At 45.5% G+C, this 18,668-nt stretch overlaps 1 protein-coding gene across 1 annotated transcript; it reads left to right on the plus strand.

Moving 5' to 3' along the window:
- The first annotated feature begins 2,907 nt into the window (after positions 1-2,907).
- LOC123181092 (homeobox-leucine zipper protein HOX9) lies at positions 2,908-12,540 on the plus strand. Its single transcript, XM_044593316.1, has 19 exons — positions 2,908-3,226; positions 3,705-4,025; positions 4,262-4,421; positions 4,528-4,607; positions 4,702-4,792; positions 4,888-4,983; positions 5,421-5,534; positions 5,645-5,728; positions 5,816-5,971; positions 6,060-6,134; positions 6,966-7,072; positions 7,160-7,340; positions 7,667-7,855; positions 8,297-8,371; positions 8,547-8,681; positions 10,833-11,152; positions 11,351-11,456; positions 11,627-11,776; positions 12,092-12,540. Exons 2-19 carry the CDS (start codon positions 3,775-3,777, stop codon positions 12,236-12,238), a joined length of 2,517 nt encoding a protein of 838 aa, XP_044449251.1. The 5' UTR covers positions 2,908-3,226; positions 3,705-3,774; the 3' UTR covers positions 12,239-12,540.
- The last annotated feature ends 6,128 nt before the right edge of the window (positions 12,541-18,668 follow it).

Here is an 18,668-nt window from a genome sequence, read left to right on the forward strand (position 1 = left end):
TTCCTCGACCCCCTTTAACAGTACGGTGTTTCTATGACTCAAGAAAGAGAAAATGAAACTACGAAAACAAAAGTCTTCACACTTCATGTTCCTCGAATGATACTTAGTCTTCAAGGTCACACCAATTTCTTCACTTTCAAGGTCTTCAGAAAGTCTTCAGAAATCCAAAGTCTTCAGTTGAAGAACTTCATTTTTAGGGGTCGACTTTCTCTGTAAATATCAAACTCCTCATAGACTTATAGACCTGTGTACACTCATAAACACATTAGTCCCTTAACCTATAAGTCTTCAATACACCAAAATCACTAAGGGGCACTAGATGCACTTACATTGGTGCCTTATCTAGTTGATGGAGGTGTGTCTATCCTACAGTACGCCGATGATACGATCATCTTTATGGAGCATGACTTGGCAAAAGCGAGAAATATGAAGTTGGTGTTATGCTTATTTGAACAATTGACCGGGTTAAAGATTAACTTTCACAAAAGCGAATTGTTCTGTTTTGGAAGAGCCAATAAGGAACAAGAGGCTTATAGGCAATTGTTTGGGTGCGAATTGGGGACTTTACCTTTTACGTATTTAGGTATACCAATTCACCATTGTAAGCTGACAAATAGAGAATGGAAGTGTATCGAGGATCGCTTTGAGAAGAAAATGAGTTGTTGGAAGGGCAAGCTCATGTCATATGGAGGCCGATTAATTTTGATTAATTCGGTTCTCACGAGTATGCCTATGTTTCTCTTGTCTTTCTTCGAAGTCCCAGCTGGAGTTAGGAAAAGGCTGGACTTCTATCGATCCCGATTCTTCTGGCAGAGCGATGAACTAAAAAGAAAATACAGACTCGCCAAATGGAATATTATTTGTCGACCGAAAGACCAAGGGGGGCCTTGGTATTGAAAATCTTGAAGTCAAGAACAAATGTCTTCTTAGCAAGTGGCTGTCTAAGTTATCTGTAGAGACTGATGCCACATGGGCGCAGATTCTCCGTAGTAAGTATCTTCACTCCAAACGTTTGTCCCAGGTGACAGCGAGGCCGACGGACTCGCCTTTTTGGAAAGGGCTTATGAGAGTCAAATTAGCCTTTTTCAATAGGACAAAGTTTATAATCGGCAATGGCGCTAACACGCGATTCTGGGAGGATACTTGGCTCGGAGAGACCCCCCTTGCGCTTCAATACCCGTCTCTTTATATTATTGTTCAACGACGTGATGCTTTCGTTGCAACGATACTTCAGTCCATCCCCCTTAATATTCAGTTTAGGAGGACTCTAGCCGGTAATCGTTGAGAAGCGTGGCTCCATTTAGTGAGTAGACTGATGGAGGTTCAGTTGTCTCAACAGCCCGATCAATTACGCTGGAAGCTTACTAGGTCTAGAGAGTTTACAGTTAAATCAATATATCTCGATGTTATCAATTCCAGCTCCATTCCTAGTTTCAAATATGTTTGGAAAGTCAAAGTTCCTTTGAAAATTAAAGTGTTTATGTGGTTTGTACATAAACAAGTCATCTTAACCAAGGACAATTTGGCAAAGCGTAACCGGACAGGACCTACTCGGTGTAGTTTTTGTGATCGGGATGAAACTATCAAACACCTTTTTCTTGACTGCCCGTTGGCCAAAGTTCTATGGCGAACGGTGCACATAGCCTTTAACATTACTCCTCTGAGTTCTGTCAGCACGCTATTTGGAACGTGGCTTAACGGGATAGAGTCCAAAACAGCGAGACACATTCACGTAGGAGTATGTGCTTTATTGTGGGCAGTCTGGAACTGCAGAAATGATTTGATTTTTAACAGAACAACAAATATTCAGTTTTTGCAGGTTATTTTCCGAGCCACTGCGTTAATCCGTATGTGGTCGCTACTCACTCTAACGGAGGCCAGGGAGCGTTTGGTTACTGGATCTATCCGGTGGGAGATGGTAGCACGGGATATCTTCAACCGGTTTGGATGGCGCTCATGTAATAGGATAGGCAATTAGTTTTCCTATCTTTTTTATGCCAGCCGGTTGTGACTTTTTGGCTAGTTTGTTATTGGCTCTTTGGCTCTTTGTGAGCTTTCCTTTACTTTCGTTTGAGACTTTAAGACCTTGTTGCACCTATTTGCTTATTTATAAAGTTGGCCGTATGCATCATTCTGATGCAGAGGCTCGAAAAAAATATTCCTCCCTTTTAAAAAAAATAGCGTTGCAAATTGTTTTAAATAATAATTACATTTTTATGAGACTACATAAAAAAAGGCTAGGGGTTCATCGGCTTGATTATATTGTATGTTTTATAATAAACATAAAATATAGCTAACTCTTGCATCGTATCATTTGTCTCTCTTTGTTAGGCCTTCAATTTGAACTTCAAAACTTTAGTGCTTGTTGTAATATGTTTGAGGAATGCACGGGCCTAGTAATAACAATAGTTGTAAAAAATTGGACTACATTATAAATTTGGTGTCAGATTTTGACCATGACAAATGGTGTAGTATGCAGTAAGCAACCTCAAATCCAACAATGTCATCAAGAGAAAAAATGTCCAAGTCGACGCGGTCAGCGAGATGTCACGGGGAAAATAATGGTGTCCTTTCAGCGCGACAGTGACGCGGGCGGGGGTACAGCGAACCACTGTGTGCGGGTCCCACTCCCGACCTCCATGGACCGAGCTCACCCACCCCCTTCGTCCTCCTCCACAGCTTTCTCCATCTCCTCACGTCCTCTCACTGCCTAGTAGCCTAGCTAGTCTATCATCGTAGCTGTAGCTCCAGGCCTCTAGCTCGCAGCGTAGAATACGACTAGACGTACTGCGAGCTGAGCCTGAGCTACTGCCACTCTCGCGACCGCGGGCTCCTGCTCCGCTCCCCCACCCCCCCGCCCTCTCTCTCTCTCTCACTGGCCAGCCTTTAAAGCTGTCACCTTTTGCCACCCTCTCCGTGTCGCTGTACAGACTCTCTCTCTCTCTCCCCCTCTCCCTCTCGTCGCTCGTGCTGTGGTGTGCTCGTTCGATTGCCTCAGGTCGGACGGACGGACGCGAGCTGAGGGCAGGAGGGGCCGGATCCGGTGGTCCGGAGTGCGAGCTAGCGGCCCCGGTTGTCGCGGCGGCGGAGGAGTAGTTGGTGGAGTGCCAGAGGAAGCGGTTCATGGACGTGGTTCCCCCTACCGCAGCCCGGCGGGGCGGCGGGAGGCTGTGAGCGGGTCACCGGCGGCGCCCCTCCCCGCGCCGGCCGGCCGGCGTGTGTGGAGGTAACTCATGTCTAATTTCGCTCGACGCGTCGTTCGGGAGTTCGGGAGGACGATTCTCGCGTGTGCTCCTCAGACTGCTTATCCGCGTCGCCATTTGCGTTTCCTGATGGATCTTTTTTTTTCGTCCCTGAAAACATGTTTTTCCGCGATTATCCGTCTATTTTTTGTCTCTGTCGCTGGAGGATTTAGCTGATATTTCCGCGCGGCTAATTTTTCCACTTTTGATTCTCACACGAAATCGTGCGATTCTGGCGTCGCCTCGCCGCCCGCATTTGCGTCTTCTGCAGCGGCTGCCTTTCCCTTTTCCCCATTTCAGATACTGAGCCAAAAGCCGCCTCCTTTGCGTGCTTTTCCACGCTTTGTTGTTTAAGGGATCAGGAGGAGGGATGGAGGGACGCGGATGGCCCAACCGCGCTCGCCAATCTCCCGCGTTTCCCCATGTCAAATTTGTTCTAACTGCTCGAAAATCTCCTCCCAGGTTGTTCTGCCCTCAAGGATCGCTGCGCGCCGCGAGGGGGTGAAACTAGGACGCAAAGGAAGCGCTTAAGATGGCGGCGGTGGCGGCGATGCGTTGCGGGAGCGGGAGCGGGAGCGACGGCGGCGGCGGCGGCTACGACAAGGGCGGGATGGACTCGGGCAAGTACGTGCGGTACACGCCGGAGCAGGTGGAGGCGCTGGAGCGGGTGTACGCCGAGTGCCCCAAGCCGACCTCCACGCGCAGGCAGCAGCTGCTCCGCGAGTGCCCCATTCTGTCCAACATCGAGCCCAGGCAGATCAAGGTCTGGTTCCAGAACCGAAGGTGAGCATGTCGGCCGCCCGCCGCGCTTGGCCTTTTGTGATTGGATGGAATTTGCTGCATCAGCAGCCATTACGCTGCATGAGAGTGTAATGGTGGCTGGGTAAATTGAGTAAGGATGGATCACGAACAAATGTGGGAGTTTCTAGTTCTGTGTTGGAGCATATGTGTACTTTTCCCAATCTGGGCAGGTTCTGCATTCAAGCATAATTGTAATGGGCTTTTCTCCGTGGGTGCAGGTGCCGTGATAAGCAGCGGAAGGAGTCTTCGAGGCTTCAGGCCGTGAACAGAAAACTGAGCGCCATGAACAAGCTCCTCATGGAAGAGAATGAGCGTCTCCAGAAGCAGGTCTCCCAGTTGGTTCATGAGAATGCATACATGAAGCAGCAGCTGCAGAATGTAAGTCTACATTTTGTTGTTTTACTTTTACAGACCACGTTGTTTGTAGGACGCGGATAGGATAAATATCTGATCGTTGCTACCTTGTGTTTGCATTACATTACAGCCTTCGTTGGCCAATGATACAAGTTGTGAGTCAAATGTGACCACTCCAAACCCTCTAAGGGATGCAAGTAACCCAGCTGGGTAAGTGGTTTCTGTTACTGACAACAGGTGGGATCATCCAATTCCCTTTTATGTAAGAACTTGTTACATGTCTCCCTTCCATTTTCTTCTCTAGACTCCTTGCAATTGCGGAGGAGACATTGACAGAGTTCCTCTCAAAGGCTACAGGAACTGCTGTTGATTGGGTCCCGATGCCTGGGATGAAGGTCAGTTGCCAATTCTGGAGGTTCTTTGTTCCAACACTGATACTAACGCTAAGTGGATCTATGCATGCTCATTTGTTTTTCCTTCCTGTGATTAGCCTGGTCCGGATTCGTTTGGTATTGTTGCCGTTTCACATGGTTGCCGAGGTGTCGCTGCCCGTGCCTGTGGTCTGGTGAATCTAGAACCAACAAAGGTAACTGTATACCTCAAACTTCGTTTGGAACTTCATGTTAGTTCAAGAACGCTCGTTGTTTGTTTCCAAGAGAATCATGAAGAAACTGTCGAACTTGTAGTAACCATATTGTTTGTATGATATATGGCGTGGTTTCTAAAAAATGAAGACAGACCTCAGAAAAAAAACTGTACCCCAGCTAGCCGTGCATACATCACTCCCGTTTCTCTAAAGATGTAAATAAAGCCTTTTGGAAAACTGAATCAATAAAGTTTTAAACTTAATAAAACAACTTATATTCTGCAATTTCATTTTTTTTGAAGAATCTTCTCATCTTGCCAGCTGAAACAGAAATCCTATCATATTTTCTTGCACTCCAAACTTCTCTACAAAATTGAGGCACACTGTTCTACTAGGAAATTATTCCCTGGAGTTTCTAATATTACTGTGCATTCTAGATTGTGGAGATCTTGAAAGACCGCCCATCTTGGTTCCGTGATTGTCGGAGTCTTGAAGTTTTTACGATGCTTCCAGCTGGAAACGGTGGGACCATTGAACTTGTTTACATGCAGGTGAGCATTATGTCATTGATCACTTCTTCCTTTGCACAATAATATGGTGTACTTTAGTTCGGTAACTTGTATTGTCCATGCTATTTCTTACTCTTGGTTTGTGCATTCAGATGTATGCTCCTACCACTTTAGTTCCTGCACGTGATTTTTGGACGCTGAGATACACAACTACAATGGAAGATGGGAGTCTTGTGGTGTGTATGAAATGTATTGTTGTTAGTCTAACTAGAGTGTAAATTAGAGCCAATGAAGCCTTTTGCTTACGTCCCTGTATATTTTAGGTTTGTGAGAGATCTTTGAGTGGTTCAGGAGGTGGTCCAAGTACTGCCTCAGCACAGCAATTTGTAAGGGCAGAGATGCTTCCTAGTGGCTATTTAGTTCGGCCATGCGACGGCGGGGGTTCAATTGTGCATATAGTGGATCATCTGGACCTTGAGGTCTGATTTCAAACATAGATGTTAAATTCCGTGCATCGATGTTCCCTCCCATGTTTCTTACTAATTTAATTCAATTATATCTTTACAGGCTTGGAGTGTTCCAGAAGTGCTTCGCCCGCTCTATGAGTCTTCTAGGGTAGTTGCTCAGAAAATGACTACTGCGGTGCGTTCTTAGTTATTACATTTCTTGATCCGCTTTTACCTTGAATTTGTATTTATATGCTATCTTCTGTAGTATGTGTACAGTGTCCACCTTTTACTTCTGATGATCAGTTCCTCGTGGCTCTTACTTGGCAGCTCAGAACCTCAGCCTAGTGCAATTGTTCAATATCTGTTATAATAGGGACATGTTTTTTTGGGATGAACAGTAAAAAAGTGAAACAATCCAAAATATTCTGGCATGCGAAGTTCCATGGAGAAAAAAATATTCGTAATGTTCTGGGCAAGAACAAAATAAAAATGATGCTCCAAATAAGCGTTTATAGAAACCATCTTGGAGCACTGTGCGTGCAGGACAGCACGAAAGTCTTTCTGTTTCGAAAATTTGCACCTAGGTAGACTGGTAGGCAATGTTTGATGATTTTCAGATTTTACTGTTCATGACAGGAGCATATGTACTGGGTTCCAGATTGACACTTTTTATTATAATATCTGTTACATATGGGGAGGAATGATCATAATTGAGTTCCTGTTTTTGGCACTGTAATGCCTAGATACATGCTTAGATTTTTTTAGAGAATAAACATCTTACTAGAAATGCCTGTGTTGTACAAAACAATTTAACTACTTTAGTTTAAAGTCATTCGCTGGTTGGTGACTGAGCTCAAATATGCGATGCTAAAGCGAGACACTTCAAGATGATACTCATAATCCAGAGCTTTAAGTTTTTTATGGCACTTTGGCATACAAAAGTAGCTCACTGCTTTTTGCATCTTTTGACTGCTGGATCGTTCTGTAAATCCTAGTTCGGTACTGACCATTTCTTGTTGTCAAGGCATTACGACACATCAGACAGATTGCTCAAGAAACTAGTGGGGAGGTTGTATATGCTCTAGGGAGGCAACCTGCTGTTCTGCGGACATTTAGTCAGAGGCTGAGTAGGTTAGTCCTGGCTAATGATACTGCTACTTTTGCCCGTGCATGCCTTGGGCCGATGTTTATCTTGACACCATTTTCATGCCCTTTCAGAGGATTTAATGATGCTATAAGTGGCTTCAATGATGATGGTTGGTCTGTAATGGCTGGAGACGGCATTGAAGATGTGATTATTGCTTGCAACTCAAAAAAGATTAGAAGCAATAACACTGCTCCCAATGCGTTTATAGCTCCTGGAGGTGTTATATGTGCTAAAGCATCAATGTTACTGCAGGTGATGATACGATTATTACATATACGTTAATTTGCATTCCCATTGATAAAGACTTTGTTAAGTTTATTAAAACATCTGTTGTTCGATACTGGTATTCTTGCATCTTGTCAAAAATCCGGTGGCATGCATTTGGATGGTAGCCTGGTACTTTAGGTTATTGTACTGTTTGTGCTATTGGCTTGTAGTGGTATACTAGAAATGTAGGTTTTGTTTTGTTTCACTTGGCTAACATTGCAGACACTGGAGAATTGAAAACCAACTTGGATCTTTCTCTTAATTCTTGTCTGTTTTTCAAGCTCTTACTCTGTCTTTGTTTGGTTTACTAGAGTGTTCCACCAGCAGTACTGGTTCGGTTTCTGAGGGAACATCGGTCTGAATGGGCTGATTATAACTTTGATGCATATTCGGCTTCAGCGCTGAAATCAAGCTCATGCTCACTTCCTGGGTTGCGTCCCATGAGATTTTCTGGGAGCCAGATCATCATGCCACTTGCTCACACAGTGGAGAATGAGGAGGTACATTCACAAATCTTTGCATGTACAGCCGTATGATTTGCTAGATGTTGTCATGATTTGGTATCTCTTCGAGACATTACAAATTCCTGTCGCTCATTGCTATATGCATTATTAATCTATCCATGTAGATCATTGTGATGGATTGTCCTTGGTCGTATTTTCACGTTCTCCATTCTTGTAAATTTCCCATTTGTGTCTCATGTAACCTTCGTAGATAGTATTCCCTTCACTGCATGTGCTTCGTGCAACTTTCCTTGTTTAATAGTGTGGCAGATTGGTAGAATACCAATAGGTTATTGGCTGGCAAGCCTTATAACAAGTCTATCATTTGGAGAGGATAATAAACAACATGTATTTATACAAGATATGTTGATAAATTGCAAGCTATTTTTCTTGACGAGCGTAATAGCATGAAACCTTGATGAATAATTCAATATGCAGATTCTAGAAGTTGTTCGTCTTGAAGGGCAAGCGCTCGATGAGGGTCTTTTATCAAGAGATATCCACCTGCTTCAGGTAATAACTGACAGTTCATTGATTTAGTCTCTAGTGTTCTATTATCTGATCAATCAACCAGTTGGATTTCACTTTGCACATTGCTTATTAGTTGGATTTCTACTTTGATGCTAGTACTGTTAAGTATACTGACAAGTGGTACTAAAAAGATCTCTGAACTTTATTGATTTTTCAGTTTTGCACTGGACTAGACGAGAAATCAATGGGATCCTGCTTCCAACTTGTCTTTGCACCAATTGATGAGCTTTTCCCTGATGATGCTCCATTAATATCTTCAGGCTTTCGTGTTATACCACTGGACATGAAAACAGTTGAGTATCCTGTTTCTCTAATTTATTGTTATAGTGAAATTCAGGACACCACTTTCCTTTAGTGATCAATAATTCACTTTTCCTGGCAACTGCATTATTTTACATGTCCTCCTACACAATGCTCCATTCTGTTCAGAAATGCATTGTAACATACTTCTATGCCATCAAAATATTTCTGAAAGTTTTATGGCTGAAACCTGAAAGCCATTCAATTACAGTAGGATGGCTCTTGTTTGGCCCTATCTTCTGGTTTCTACTTTGTTATATGTAGAATGATTTTCACTTGCTCAGATTTTAACCGTCAATATCTTTCAATTTTTTTTTGGAAAAGGAGGTTAAAACCCCCGGCCCTGCATCAGTCGATGCATACAACCATCTTTATTAATCTATACCAATATAAAAAGACCCAAAGGGGCAGATCCAATTAATCTCGGCCATCAAATCATGTTAATCCAATGACCTAGACTGCTTCAATGTCGAGCGCTCAACACGTTTAGCGTGCAGTTAATTTCATGCCAAATATAGTGCTAATCACATAATAACACGCAAATAATATTCTAAATATCCGCATGCATTTAATATACTTCCAAATTAACGTGCATTGCGCGTACACATTGACTAGTTATTCAACAAAGGTCTGACAAGAACATACATCAAGCCACCAGAAGCCACCACTCACACTTACGAACTCGATAATGTGGAGTGCTCTCACTCCCCATATCTAAAACCGGTGTCGTTGCTGATCCATCCGCATAACATATCGGAACCTACATCTGGTGCAGCAAACCTAAAGCGTACACCACATGCACACGCTTTAGAAGCCGCCATCATCATCGAGCTGACCCATCTTCAGGAAAGAGATCGGCCTCAGCCTTGCCAGTCCGGCCATCCGTCGACGCCACCACGGCGCCCAACGGCACCACCTCCCCGCGCGTAAACTGCCGCAGCACCATGCTGCGAAGTACCACCAGCCGGCACAGCTTGAAGTCTCTAGAAGATCTGTCGTGCGTAGCACCTGCTGAACAGGCATGACACAGCGTAGCACCTGTCGGCTAGGCATGACTTGGCATCTCCATCGAAGCTCCGTGCAAGACGAAGCCGCTCCACCTCCTGCCTCTGTCTTCCAGTGCTGCTCCACAAACAGCTCCCAAGAGAGAAACGACACCGCAGTGCCGCCATCGTTCGATCTGGAAGACCAGATCCTAGGGTTTCCCCCGGAGCAGCATGAGTGGGTCGACAGTAGTTACACGACGATGCCTTCATCAAGGTAACACCTTGATGAAGGCATTGTCGTGTAATGGCGCAGAACGCCGCCATCTCCAGCCTCCGGCTCGGTTTTCACCGGCAACTATGTCTCCCCGACTCGCAGCCGGGACTAGATGACGGATCTTGAGATCCGACCACCCAGCATCAGGCCGACCACCTCCGACGGAAGAGATGACCACCACCGCCATAATCCTCGTGATGCGTGGTAGAACCAGAGTAACCTGTCACCGAAGCCGATGACAGGCAGCAGGTTGAGAACGCGACAGCAGCAGCCCGCCTAGACTCCTAGATCGAGCCTGCCTACCACGCCGCGGCCTCCTGCCATCCCCACCGTCAGCAGCAGAGCCCACCGACGTGCCCCGGCTGCCGCTGCCCGCCATCACCGTCGCGGGAGGAACTAGATCTGGCTGCCGCCTCCTCAGATCCACGGACACGAGAGGTGGTCCGCCGCCGCCGCGCCACAGGTCCTTCGCCTAGCGACGTTGCAGGCGGCAGCGAAGGGAGGGGGAGGCGCGGGAGGTCGAGGGCAGGACCGGTGGCGGCCGCACGGGGTCGGGGGAAGGAGAGTTGTCCAGATCTTCTCGAGTTTCTTGACCTCCTTCGAACTCATCTTTCATAGGATGGTGCACCAGCTGGTAAACACTAGATTTCCTGGCGACTGCATTTTTACATGTCTGTCCTACACAATGCCTCCATTCTGTGTTCAGAAATGCATTGTAACATCTATGCCATCAAAATATTTCTGAAAATTTTATGGCTGAAACATGAAAGCCATTCAATTCCAGTAGGATGGCTCTTGTTTGGCCCAATCTTTTGGTTTCTACTTTGTTATATGTAGATTTATTTTCAGTTGCTCAGATTTTAACCGTCAATATCTTTCATAGGATGGTGCACCCGCCGGTAGAACACTAGATTTGGCCTCTAGCCTTGAAGCTGGTTCAACTACACTGCAAGCCTCAGGCGGTGCGGATGATTGTAATCTACGATCAGTGCTGACAATTGCCTTTCAATTCCCTTACGAGATGCATCTCCAAGATAGTGTTGCAACTATGGCCCGGCAGTATGTCCGCAGCATTGTCTCCGCCGTTCAGAGAGTGTCGATGGCTATCTCTCCCTCTCGATCTGGCTTGAATGCTGAACATAAGATAATTTCTGGCTTCCCTGAAGCTGCAACACTAGCTCGCTGGATATGCCAAAGTTACCGGTAAGTACACCCACCGTCTTCTATTCTAATCGTATGGACGATTGATGCCAGTAGTGATCAATGCTGCTTTTTGCTCTGGTCTGCACCTATTCTTGCAAGGCCAAGGAGTACAAGTAACATAACTGCAGATGCCCAAAATTAAATGTGTACTAAAGATTAACTTGAATGGAAGCTGAAGCAAAACAACCATATTTACAGGTTCCATCTGGGGGTCGAGTTATTTAGACAGGCAGATGAAGCTGGGGAATCTTTATTGAGAATGCTTTGGGATCATGAAGATGCTATTTTGTGCTGTTCTTTCAAGGTACCTTTTAAAATGAAAAAGCACTACACACAAAAGTAAACAAATGCGTTTTAACTGTGTTTTGTCTGTTATGTCTTCCTGGATGTCTGTCAAAATCATGTGAATATGGCAAGGCAAAAATGTGGGCTTTCTTGGCTGATATACCTACCTGCATGCTAACATTCTTTCAGGAAAAGCCTGTATTTACGTTTGCAAACGAGATGGGAATTAACATGTTGGAAACATCTTTCGTTGCCCTTCAAGATCTCTCGTTGGACAAGATATTTGATGAAGCTGGTAGAAAGGCACTATACTCCGAGATCCCAAAGTTGATGGAGCAGGTATTCAACTGCTTCTTTCAAGCAACTAAAAAAATTTTACTCTCAAGTCTCAACTGCTAACACAAGTCAGTAGGATCGATACATGCATTTAAACCTTGCCATGTAAAAATTCAAGGAAGCGCCGACATGTTTCATTTCTGTTTGTGTATTTCATCTCATCCGACTCTAATAGGCAGCCTCCACGAACTGATCAAACTTACTTTCCAATCAAGTCCTTTAAAATACATTTTTTGTATGTTCTCCTCCTTGCTCTTGCTCATTTTGGAAACGGATTAGAAGACGGCGCATCTAATAATCATTCATCTATCTGTTCAGGGCTTTGTTTACCTGCCAGGGGGTGTGTGCTTGTCTGGGATGGGCCGCCATGTCTCATTTGAGAGTGCTGTAGCATGGAAAGTAGTTGGTGAGGACAACAATGTGCACTGCCTCGCCTTCTGCTTCGTCAACTGGTCTTTCGTGTGATCATCCATCACCCTTGCCTGTCCCATGCAGCTCCATTTTTGCTCTCTCTGTAGGGGAGAACCGCCGCCACTGGAAAGTAGTTTTACGTTATCTTTAACTAGTTTGTTTCTAGATTTGAAGAGCCAGCATCGGGAAGAATTCTGCCTAGTGTAAAATTTGCTCACGTTTCCACTAATTTACCCAGGCAAGAAGCTGGCTGATGTCTGTCTGGATTGAGGTGCTAGCCTTTCTTGAATCCAGAAAGGTTCCTACTTTTATTCGTGTGATGATGATGGAATGCTAGTAGTAGCGAAATTGGGACACGGCTGATGTATAATCAGTGTTTGTGTGGATTTTTCGCTTTACTCGTCGATTTGTATTTGGTCTGAAGATCGTTTGTTCGACATGAATCATTTGCCAACTGCCTGGCATTCGAGATTTGGCTAAAGAAAGTGAAGGTCAGCGTCAAAGCTAGTCTGACTCTCAATTGTGTGCAGTGAAATACTCAAAACAGCTTCGTCCTCCATGCAACCTCTCCCTCGTGCTCGGCACTCATCTCCTCTGCGCCAATCACACGCCCGCCCTTCCCGGAGCCAAATCCTCGCCGCCTGTGGCCCTGTTGTGGCAGTGGTACATTGTTAGTAATCTACAGGATCTCTCTCTCGATCTATATTACTCACGCAAGGATTTGACTATCAGTATAAGATACAATCACGATTACACAAATTGGGGGCGTTTGCGCTTCAGGCGCCGATTACAGGCAATTTTCCAAACGGGCCATCAAGCAAGATGCACTAACCTCCCCGCCACCATATCTCATGTGAATAATAACATCCTTCCTTTCTTTTCTTCTTTCTAGATTTCTTTTTTCTGATCCTTTTTTACCTTTTCCCTTTTTTCTTCTTCCTGGTTCGATGAACTTTTTTAAAATTCGTGAATTTTTTCTACAAAATCGACGAACTTTTTCTCTTGATGATATTTTTTCTTAATAATTTAACTTTTCTCCAAATTTGATGAACCATTTTTCAAAATTTGATGAATCTTTTTTAAAATTTGGTGAACTTTTTTCAAATTGGATGAATTTTTCTTCAAGCTCGACGAACTTTTTTTCAAACTTGAGCGTTTTTTTTCAATTTGATGAATGTTTTTTCAAAATCGATGAACATTTCTCAAAAGTGTTGAACTTTTTTTCAAAATTGAAGATTTTTTTTTTCAAAATCCATGAACATTTTTCAAATCGATCAACTTTTTTCAAAGTCAATGAACTTTTGTTAAATTTGTGAACTCTTCCTCAAAAGTGATGAACTTTTTTACAAAATCGATGAACTTTTTAAAAATTTGTGAATTCTTCTTCAAAAATGATGAACTTGTTTAAATTCACGATTTTTTTAGTATAATTCAGAAAACTGAGTGATACAGCACACATGCTATAAATAGGGTCGTTGGATGTTCTTATAGTTTTGGCGCTTTTATCATTCGCTAGAGTCGAGTAGTTCTAGTGGTCATGCCCACTGTACGTCAAGACTGGCTCGAGTTCAAATTCTGGAGAGGTCAACCTTTTTTGCTGTTTTTGATGCTCTTATAAGTTCGCTGCGAATCGGCCTTGTTGGGCCAGGCCCAGGTGGGCAGCGCATGGGCCCCGGGATGCGTTAGCAGCGCTGAAGGCGCGGCTTAGGAGCACCCCAAATTGGGGAGGAAGGGAATGGAGATAGAGGAAGAACAGAGAGCCCGCCGCCGCCGGGTTCGTGATCCACTGGATGGCCCCTGGTGAGCTGCCGATCACACCCATTCCAAGCTCTGGACTCTTGGTTTGGGCCGGCATGCACGAGTGGGCTGAGCTGCTAGCGAGGCGGCAGACTTGTAGAGGAACTAATTGAGGAGTACCGCTAAAAAAAACTAATTGAGGAGTACTCCTTCAGGAGCCCCCACAAGGGTCACTTGGGTGGGCTGGGAGTGCGCCACTTGGGACGCTCTCTGCGGCCATCACGTGTCACGTTCTGGGCGCCTCCGGATTTTTTTCCTTTACGTGTTCTCAGTTTTTAGATAATTTTTTCGGTTTCTTTGGCTTTTCTGTTTTCCTTGGGTTTTCCTAGGATTTGGACAAAAAGGGAAAAAATTGTTTTGCATGAAAAACATATTTTTTTTCCGTTCAGCGAGAGGCACAGATTTACCTCTCGTGGAGGCATGGATTTGCTTCCGCGAGAGGCATGGTCGTACCTTTCGAAAAAGGAAAAAAATGTTTTTTTCTCGTTCCGTGAGAGGCACGAATTTGCTTCCGTGAGTCGTGACTCTCAGAAAGGAAAAAACGTGTTTTTCTCGTGAGAGTCACAGATTTACTTCCACGAAAGGCATGGCCGTGCCTCTTGAAAATGAAAAAAACATGTTCTTTTTTGTTCCGCGAGAGGCACAGATTTACTTCTTGCGGAGGCACAGCCGATTCTCGTGGAGGCACGGTTGTGCCTCTCGAAAACGGAAAAATGTGTTTTTTTCGTTTCGTGAGAGACACGGATTTATTTTTCGTGGAGGCATGGATTTGCTTCTGCAGGAGGCATGACCGTGCTCTCAGAAAGAAGAAAACACATTTTTCCTTTTTTATCGTTTCATGAGAGGCACATATTTACTTCTCGTGGAGGTATGCATTTGCTTCCGCGAGAGGCACGACCGTGCCTCTCAGAAAGGGAAAACGCGTGCCTCTTCGGGAAGGGAAAAAACGTGCTCCCGGTTCGGGTTTTTTTGCCCGGTGTTTTCATGAAAAAAATTTCGTCGAAACCTATCAACATGGGATCTAGTTTTGAAGATCTCAACACGAGGGATCCAACAGTGAAAACAGTTCGAGATTTGGACGCATGGTCTAAGAGATAAAACATTTTGAATAAACAAATCTACGAAAAAGGAAAACTCTCGGGTTGCGACAAGTGGCGCACATGCAGCACGCCACTTGTCGCAACCAGGCAAGGTGGGAGTGATCATTGGAAGGAGTACTCCTTAGTTAATGATTTCGGCAGACTTGTCTTCAGTTAAGCATGTTAGTGCCGCTAGCATCCCCCTCTCCTTGCGAAGAGGCTTGTTCCCAAGCCTCCGCTTCAGGAAAGCGCGCACATAGGACAGTCTTGTCCTCCCAATTGTCGGCTAGAGCTGCAGTGTAAGACCAAAGGACGAGCACCCGCTCAGTCATGTGCCCACCCTTCTTCCTCCATCGCGTGTCCACAATTGCTGCTAGAACCATAGGAACGTCAGTGAGACGAGGGAGTTGTTGTTCTGGACTTCTACCTGGGAGCAGAGCGTGTCACAGCTAAGAAGCGTGGAACACTGGGTGAACATCTGCGTGCTCTAGCAGCTGCAGTTTTTACGCAACGTGGTTGATCTTCTCGACGATCGGGTATGGCCTGTAGTAGCGAAATGAGAGCTTGTGGTTGGCGTGCCTAGCGACAGATGTTTGCACGTAGGGTTGCAGCTTCAGGAACACCGCGTCGCCCACCTTGAATGAACTGAAGGAGCATTTCTTGTCGGTGTTTTGCTTCATACAGAGCTGGGCGCGCTGTAAGTGTTGTTGAAGTAGGTCTTGGATAACTGTGTGTTCATCCAGCCATGATCGCAGTGCTGACACTGTGCAGCTGTTGGAGGTGGTGATGCCTCAATGACAAGGCTCATGCCCGTACATCATGCGGAATGGCGACATCCCGATAACTGAGTGGTCGGTGGAGTTGTACCAAAACAGGGCCAACGGAAGTCAGTGACTCCATCTTCTTGGACAAGCATGAGTGAAGCACCGGAGGAACTTCTACAAGCACCGGTTCACGCGCTCGGTTTTCCCGTCCGTCTGGGGGTGGTTTGCTGTGCTCATGCGGAGCTCTGTGCCGACGTACTTGAAGAGCTCTTGCCAGAAGTTACTCGTGAAGACAGGATCATGATCTGAGATGATGGCTTCAGGGAAGCTGTCGTGGATTTGTCACGACAGATGCCCTAGTGAAAGGACTTAGGTGTGGAGCCATCGCAACTGGTTAGCTTGAAGGGGTTGAACGGGACAAAGGACACAAGGAGTTTACCCAGGTTCGGCCCCTCTTCGTCGAGGTAAAAGCCTACTCCTGCTTCTTGTTGTATTGCTTGAGTTTCGATTACAAGGGAGCGAATACGCTTGACCTAGTTCTCGATTGGTTGTTTCTTGAATTAACCCACCGCCGGGTCTCATCTTTATATACAGGTTGATGCCCGGCGGCTTACAGTGTCCCGTCCAGCTCGGTCTCTAAACAAACTTGCCTTACAGAGTAAGTTAACCTTGAACGGCTCACACCTTCAGGTCTTGAACTACCTCCGGGTCTTGGGCCTCCAATAAGCTTTGCATTACGAACCGCCATCTTCAGGTCCTGGACCTCTTGGGCCTTCTTCACAGTAAGCCGCCAATGGTATAACCCGACCGCTCCTGGGCGGGTCATACCTCAGGGTTATATCCCCAACATTAGGCCCTAGGTTGATTTGAACCTATTCATATCAATCTCCACTGTTTAACTCAGCAGAATGTATCATTGCCTTTTCTTTATCAGTCCGGTATAACCCACCATGACATCACAGAAGTAGAATTATTGTAACCCGCCATGATGTCATGCGCATTAATTCCGCACAAGGCCGAAGATATCTCAACTGATCTTTATCTTAATGGACCTCCCGAAAATCGAGGCGCCCGCTCTGTTAGCATAATCATTTTTTCCTCCTTGATTCCTGCGCATGCCCTTTTATCACCTCCTTATAAATAGGGACAGGGGCCCTCCTTTCACTTTTTACGCCTGCCTCTGCTTCTTCTCCTTCGCCTTCCTCGCGCCGACCGACGCCTCCAGAGCTCCGTCACTGCCGTCGACCTTCTTCAACAACTCCGACCTAGGCCGCCGCATCAACCTGATCGTGTCCAGAGAACGACGGCGCTCCTCCGCTGATCATCTGCCTCGCTAGGTACTCCCCTTTCTCCACTCCCCATCTGCATTAGGTTTCCTCTGTTCGTCAGTGTTCATCGGCGTTCATTGTGGTTTTCTCTTCCAACGCTTAGTTCAATCTGAGAGGTAGTACAAAGTTGGCACGGTAGCAGTTGTAGTATCCATTTCCAATTGTAGATGCATCCTGTCTCCCTGAGATTCAAACCCAGTTCATATGTTCTTCCACTGTCATATTTAGATTTGGTAATTATTTCCGTTTTCTGAACCTGCCGTAGATCCAATATTATAGATCAGATCCGTGGAACCTATTTGTGTAACACTTAGTAAAAGTTTCCTCAGATCCGTAAGCCCCGGCTTGAACACCACTGTAGGGCCGGCTAAAAAATATCACTTTATAACCCGCCGAACACCAGCCGACTTATTTATGGAATACTCAAATTAGCTGCATCCGTTTGATGTTAATATCACCCAACTGTGCTTTTGTTGTTTTGTCCACACTATTTTCTTTCTCATAATAACCTGTCCGTATATGAACCAAACCTGCATAGTATATTTACCTTCTTATAACCATCGGGCGACTTATTATCTCAAATTTGACCCGCCATCATTCCCCTTTTAGGCCTTTCACGATAAAATGACTAAAACAGTCACCTCATGTGATTGGGTCGCCACCACTGTGACGGAACAAGCTCTGAACGAATATGTTCAAGTGGGCGTCTTGTCAGCCAAAGAGGTCATTCACTGGCGAGCCCCATGGACAGAAATAAGACCTGATCCAAAGGACGATAAAGTCGTGGTTTTCGCTGATCATATGAGCCGGGGTTTCTCACCACCCGGCTCAAAGTTCTTTCGCGACGTTCTGAATTTTTATCAACTTCATCCACAAGATATTGGGCCCAATTCAGTCCCCAACATCTGCAACTTCCAAGTCTTTTGCGAAGTATATCTTCAGGAGGAGCCAACTGTTGACCTTTTCAGAGAATTTTACTATTTGAACCGCCAAACAAAAATGACTGACGGACCCAGTCTTGAACTTGGCAGGATTTCTATCCAAAGACGCAAAGATGCCGTCTTTCCCGCGGCCAAGCCTCCCAATCACCCCAAAGACTGGAATTAGACCTGGTTCTATTGCCAAGACACCTCTCCGGTGGGTGAAACCCTCTGCCGGGTTTCCGTGACTGCCAGCTTAACCCAAGACATCCTCTTCCGGACCGGATCAGTGCCGCTGAACGGGTCAAATATGCCTCCACTTTTAGCAAAATAAGAGCCTTAATGGCCAACGGCTTAACTGGCATCGATTTGGTCCGATGCTGGGTTGCCTGGAGGATCATGCCTTTGAGCCGCCGCCCCGGCTTAATGTGCAAGTATACTGGCGACACCAAAGATCCACAACGTCACTGCCAAATACGTCTGGATGATAAAGAGATCAATGAGATGACCAAAATGCTACTCAATGAAATCTTAGAGGATTGTAGCAAGACGGGGCTGAACCCCTTTTGCACCCTTAACCCAGCTCCGGCTCTAAG

Source organism: Triticum aestivum, chromosome 1D, assembly GCF_018294505.1.
Source record: "Triticum aestivum cultivar Chinese Spring chromosome 1D, IWGSC CS RefSeq v2.1, whole genome shotgun sequence".
Lineage (NCBI taxonomy): Eukaryota > Viridiplantae > Streptophyta > Magnoliopsida > Poales > Poaceae > Triticum > Triticum aestivum.

Excerpts from the sequence above, each read along its gene's own strand:
- LOC123181092 (XM_044593316.1), top strand. The coding sequence starts at position 3,775 with ATGGCGGCGGTGGCGGCGATGCGTTGCGGGAGCGGGAGCGGGAGCGAC. Across the intron at positions 7,341-7,666 it reads AAGCATCAATGTTACTGCAG|AGTGTTCCACCAGCAGTACT; the intron begins GTGATGATACGA and ends TTGGTTTACTAG. Across the intron at positions 11,457-11,626 it reads TTTTGTGCTGTTCTTTCAAG|GAAAAGCCTGTATTTACGTT; the intron begins GTACCTTTTAAA and ends ACATTCTTTCAG.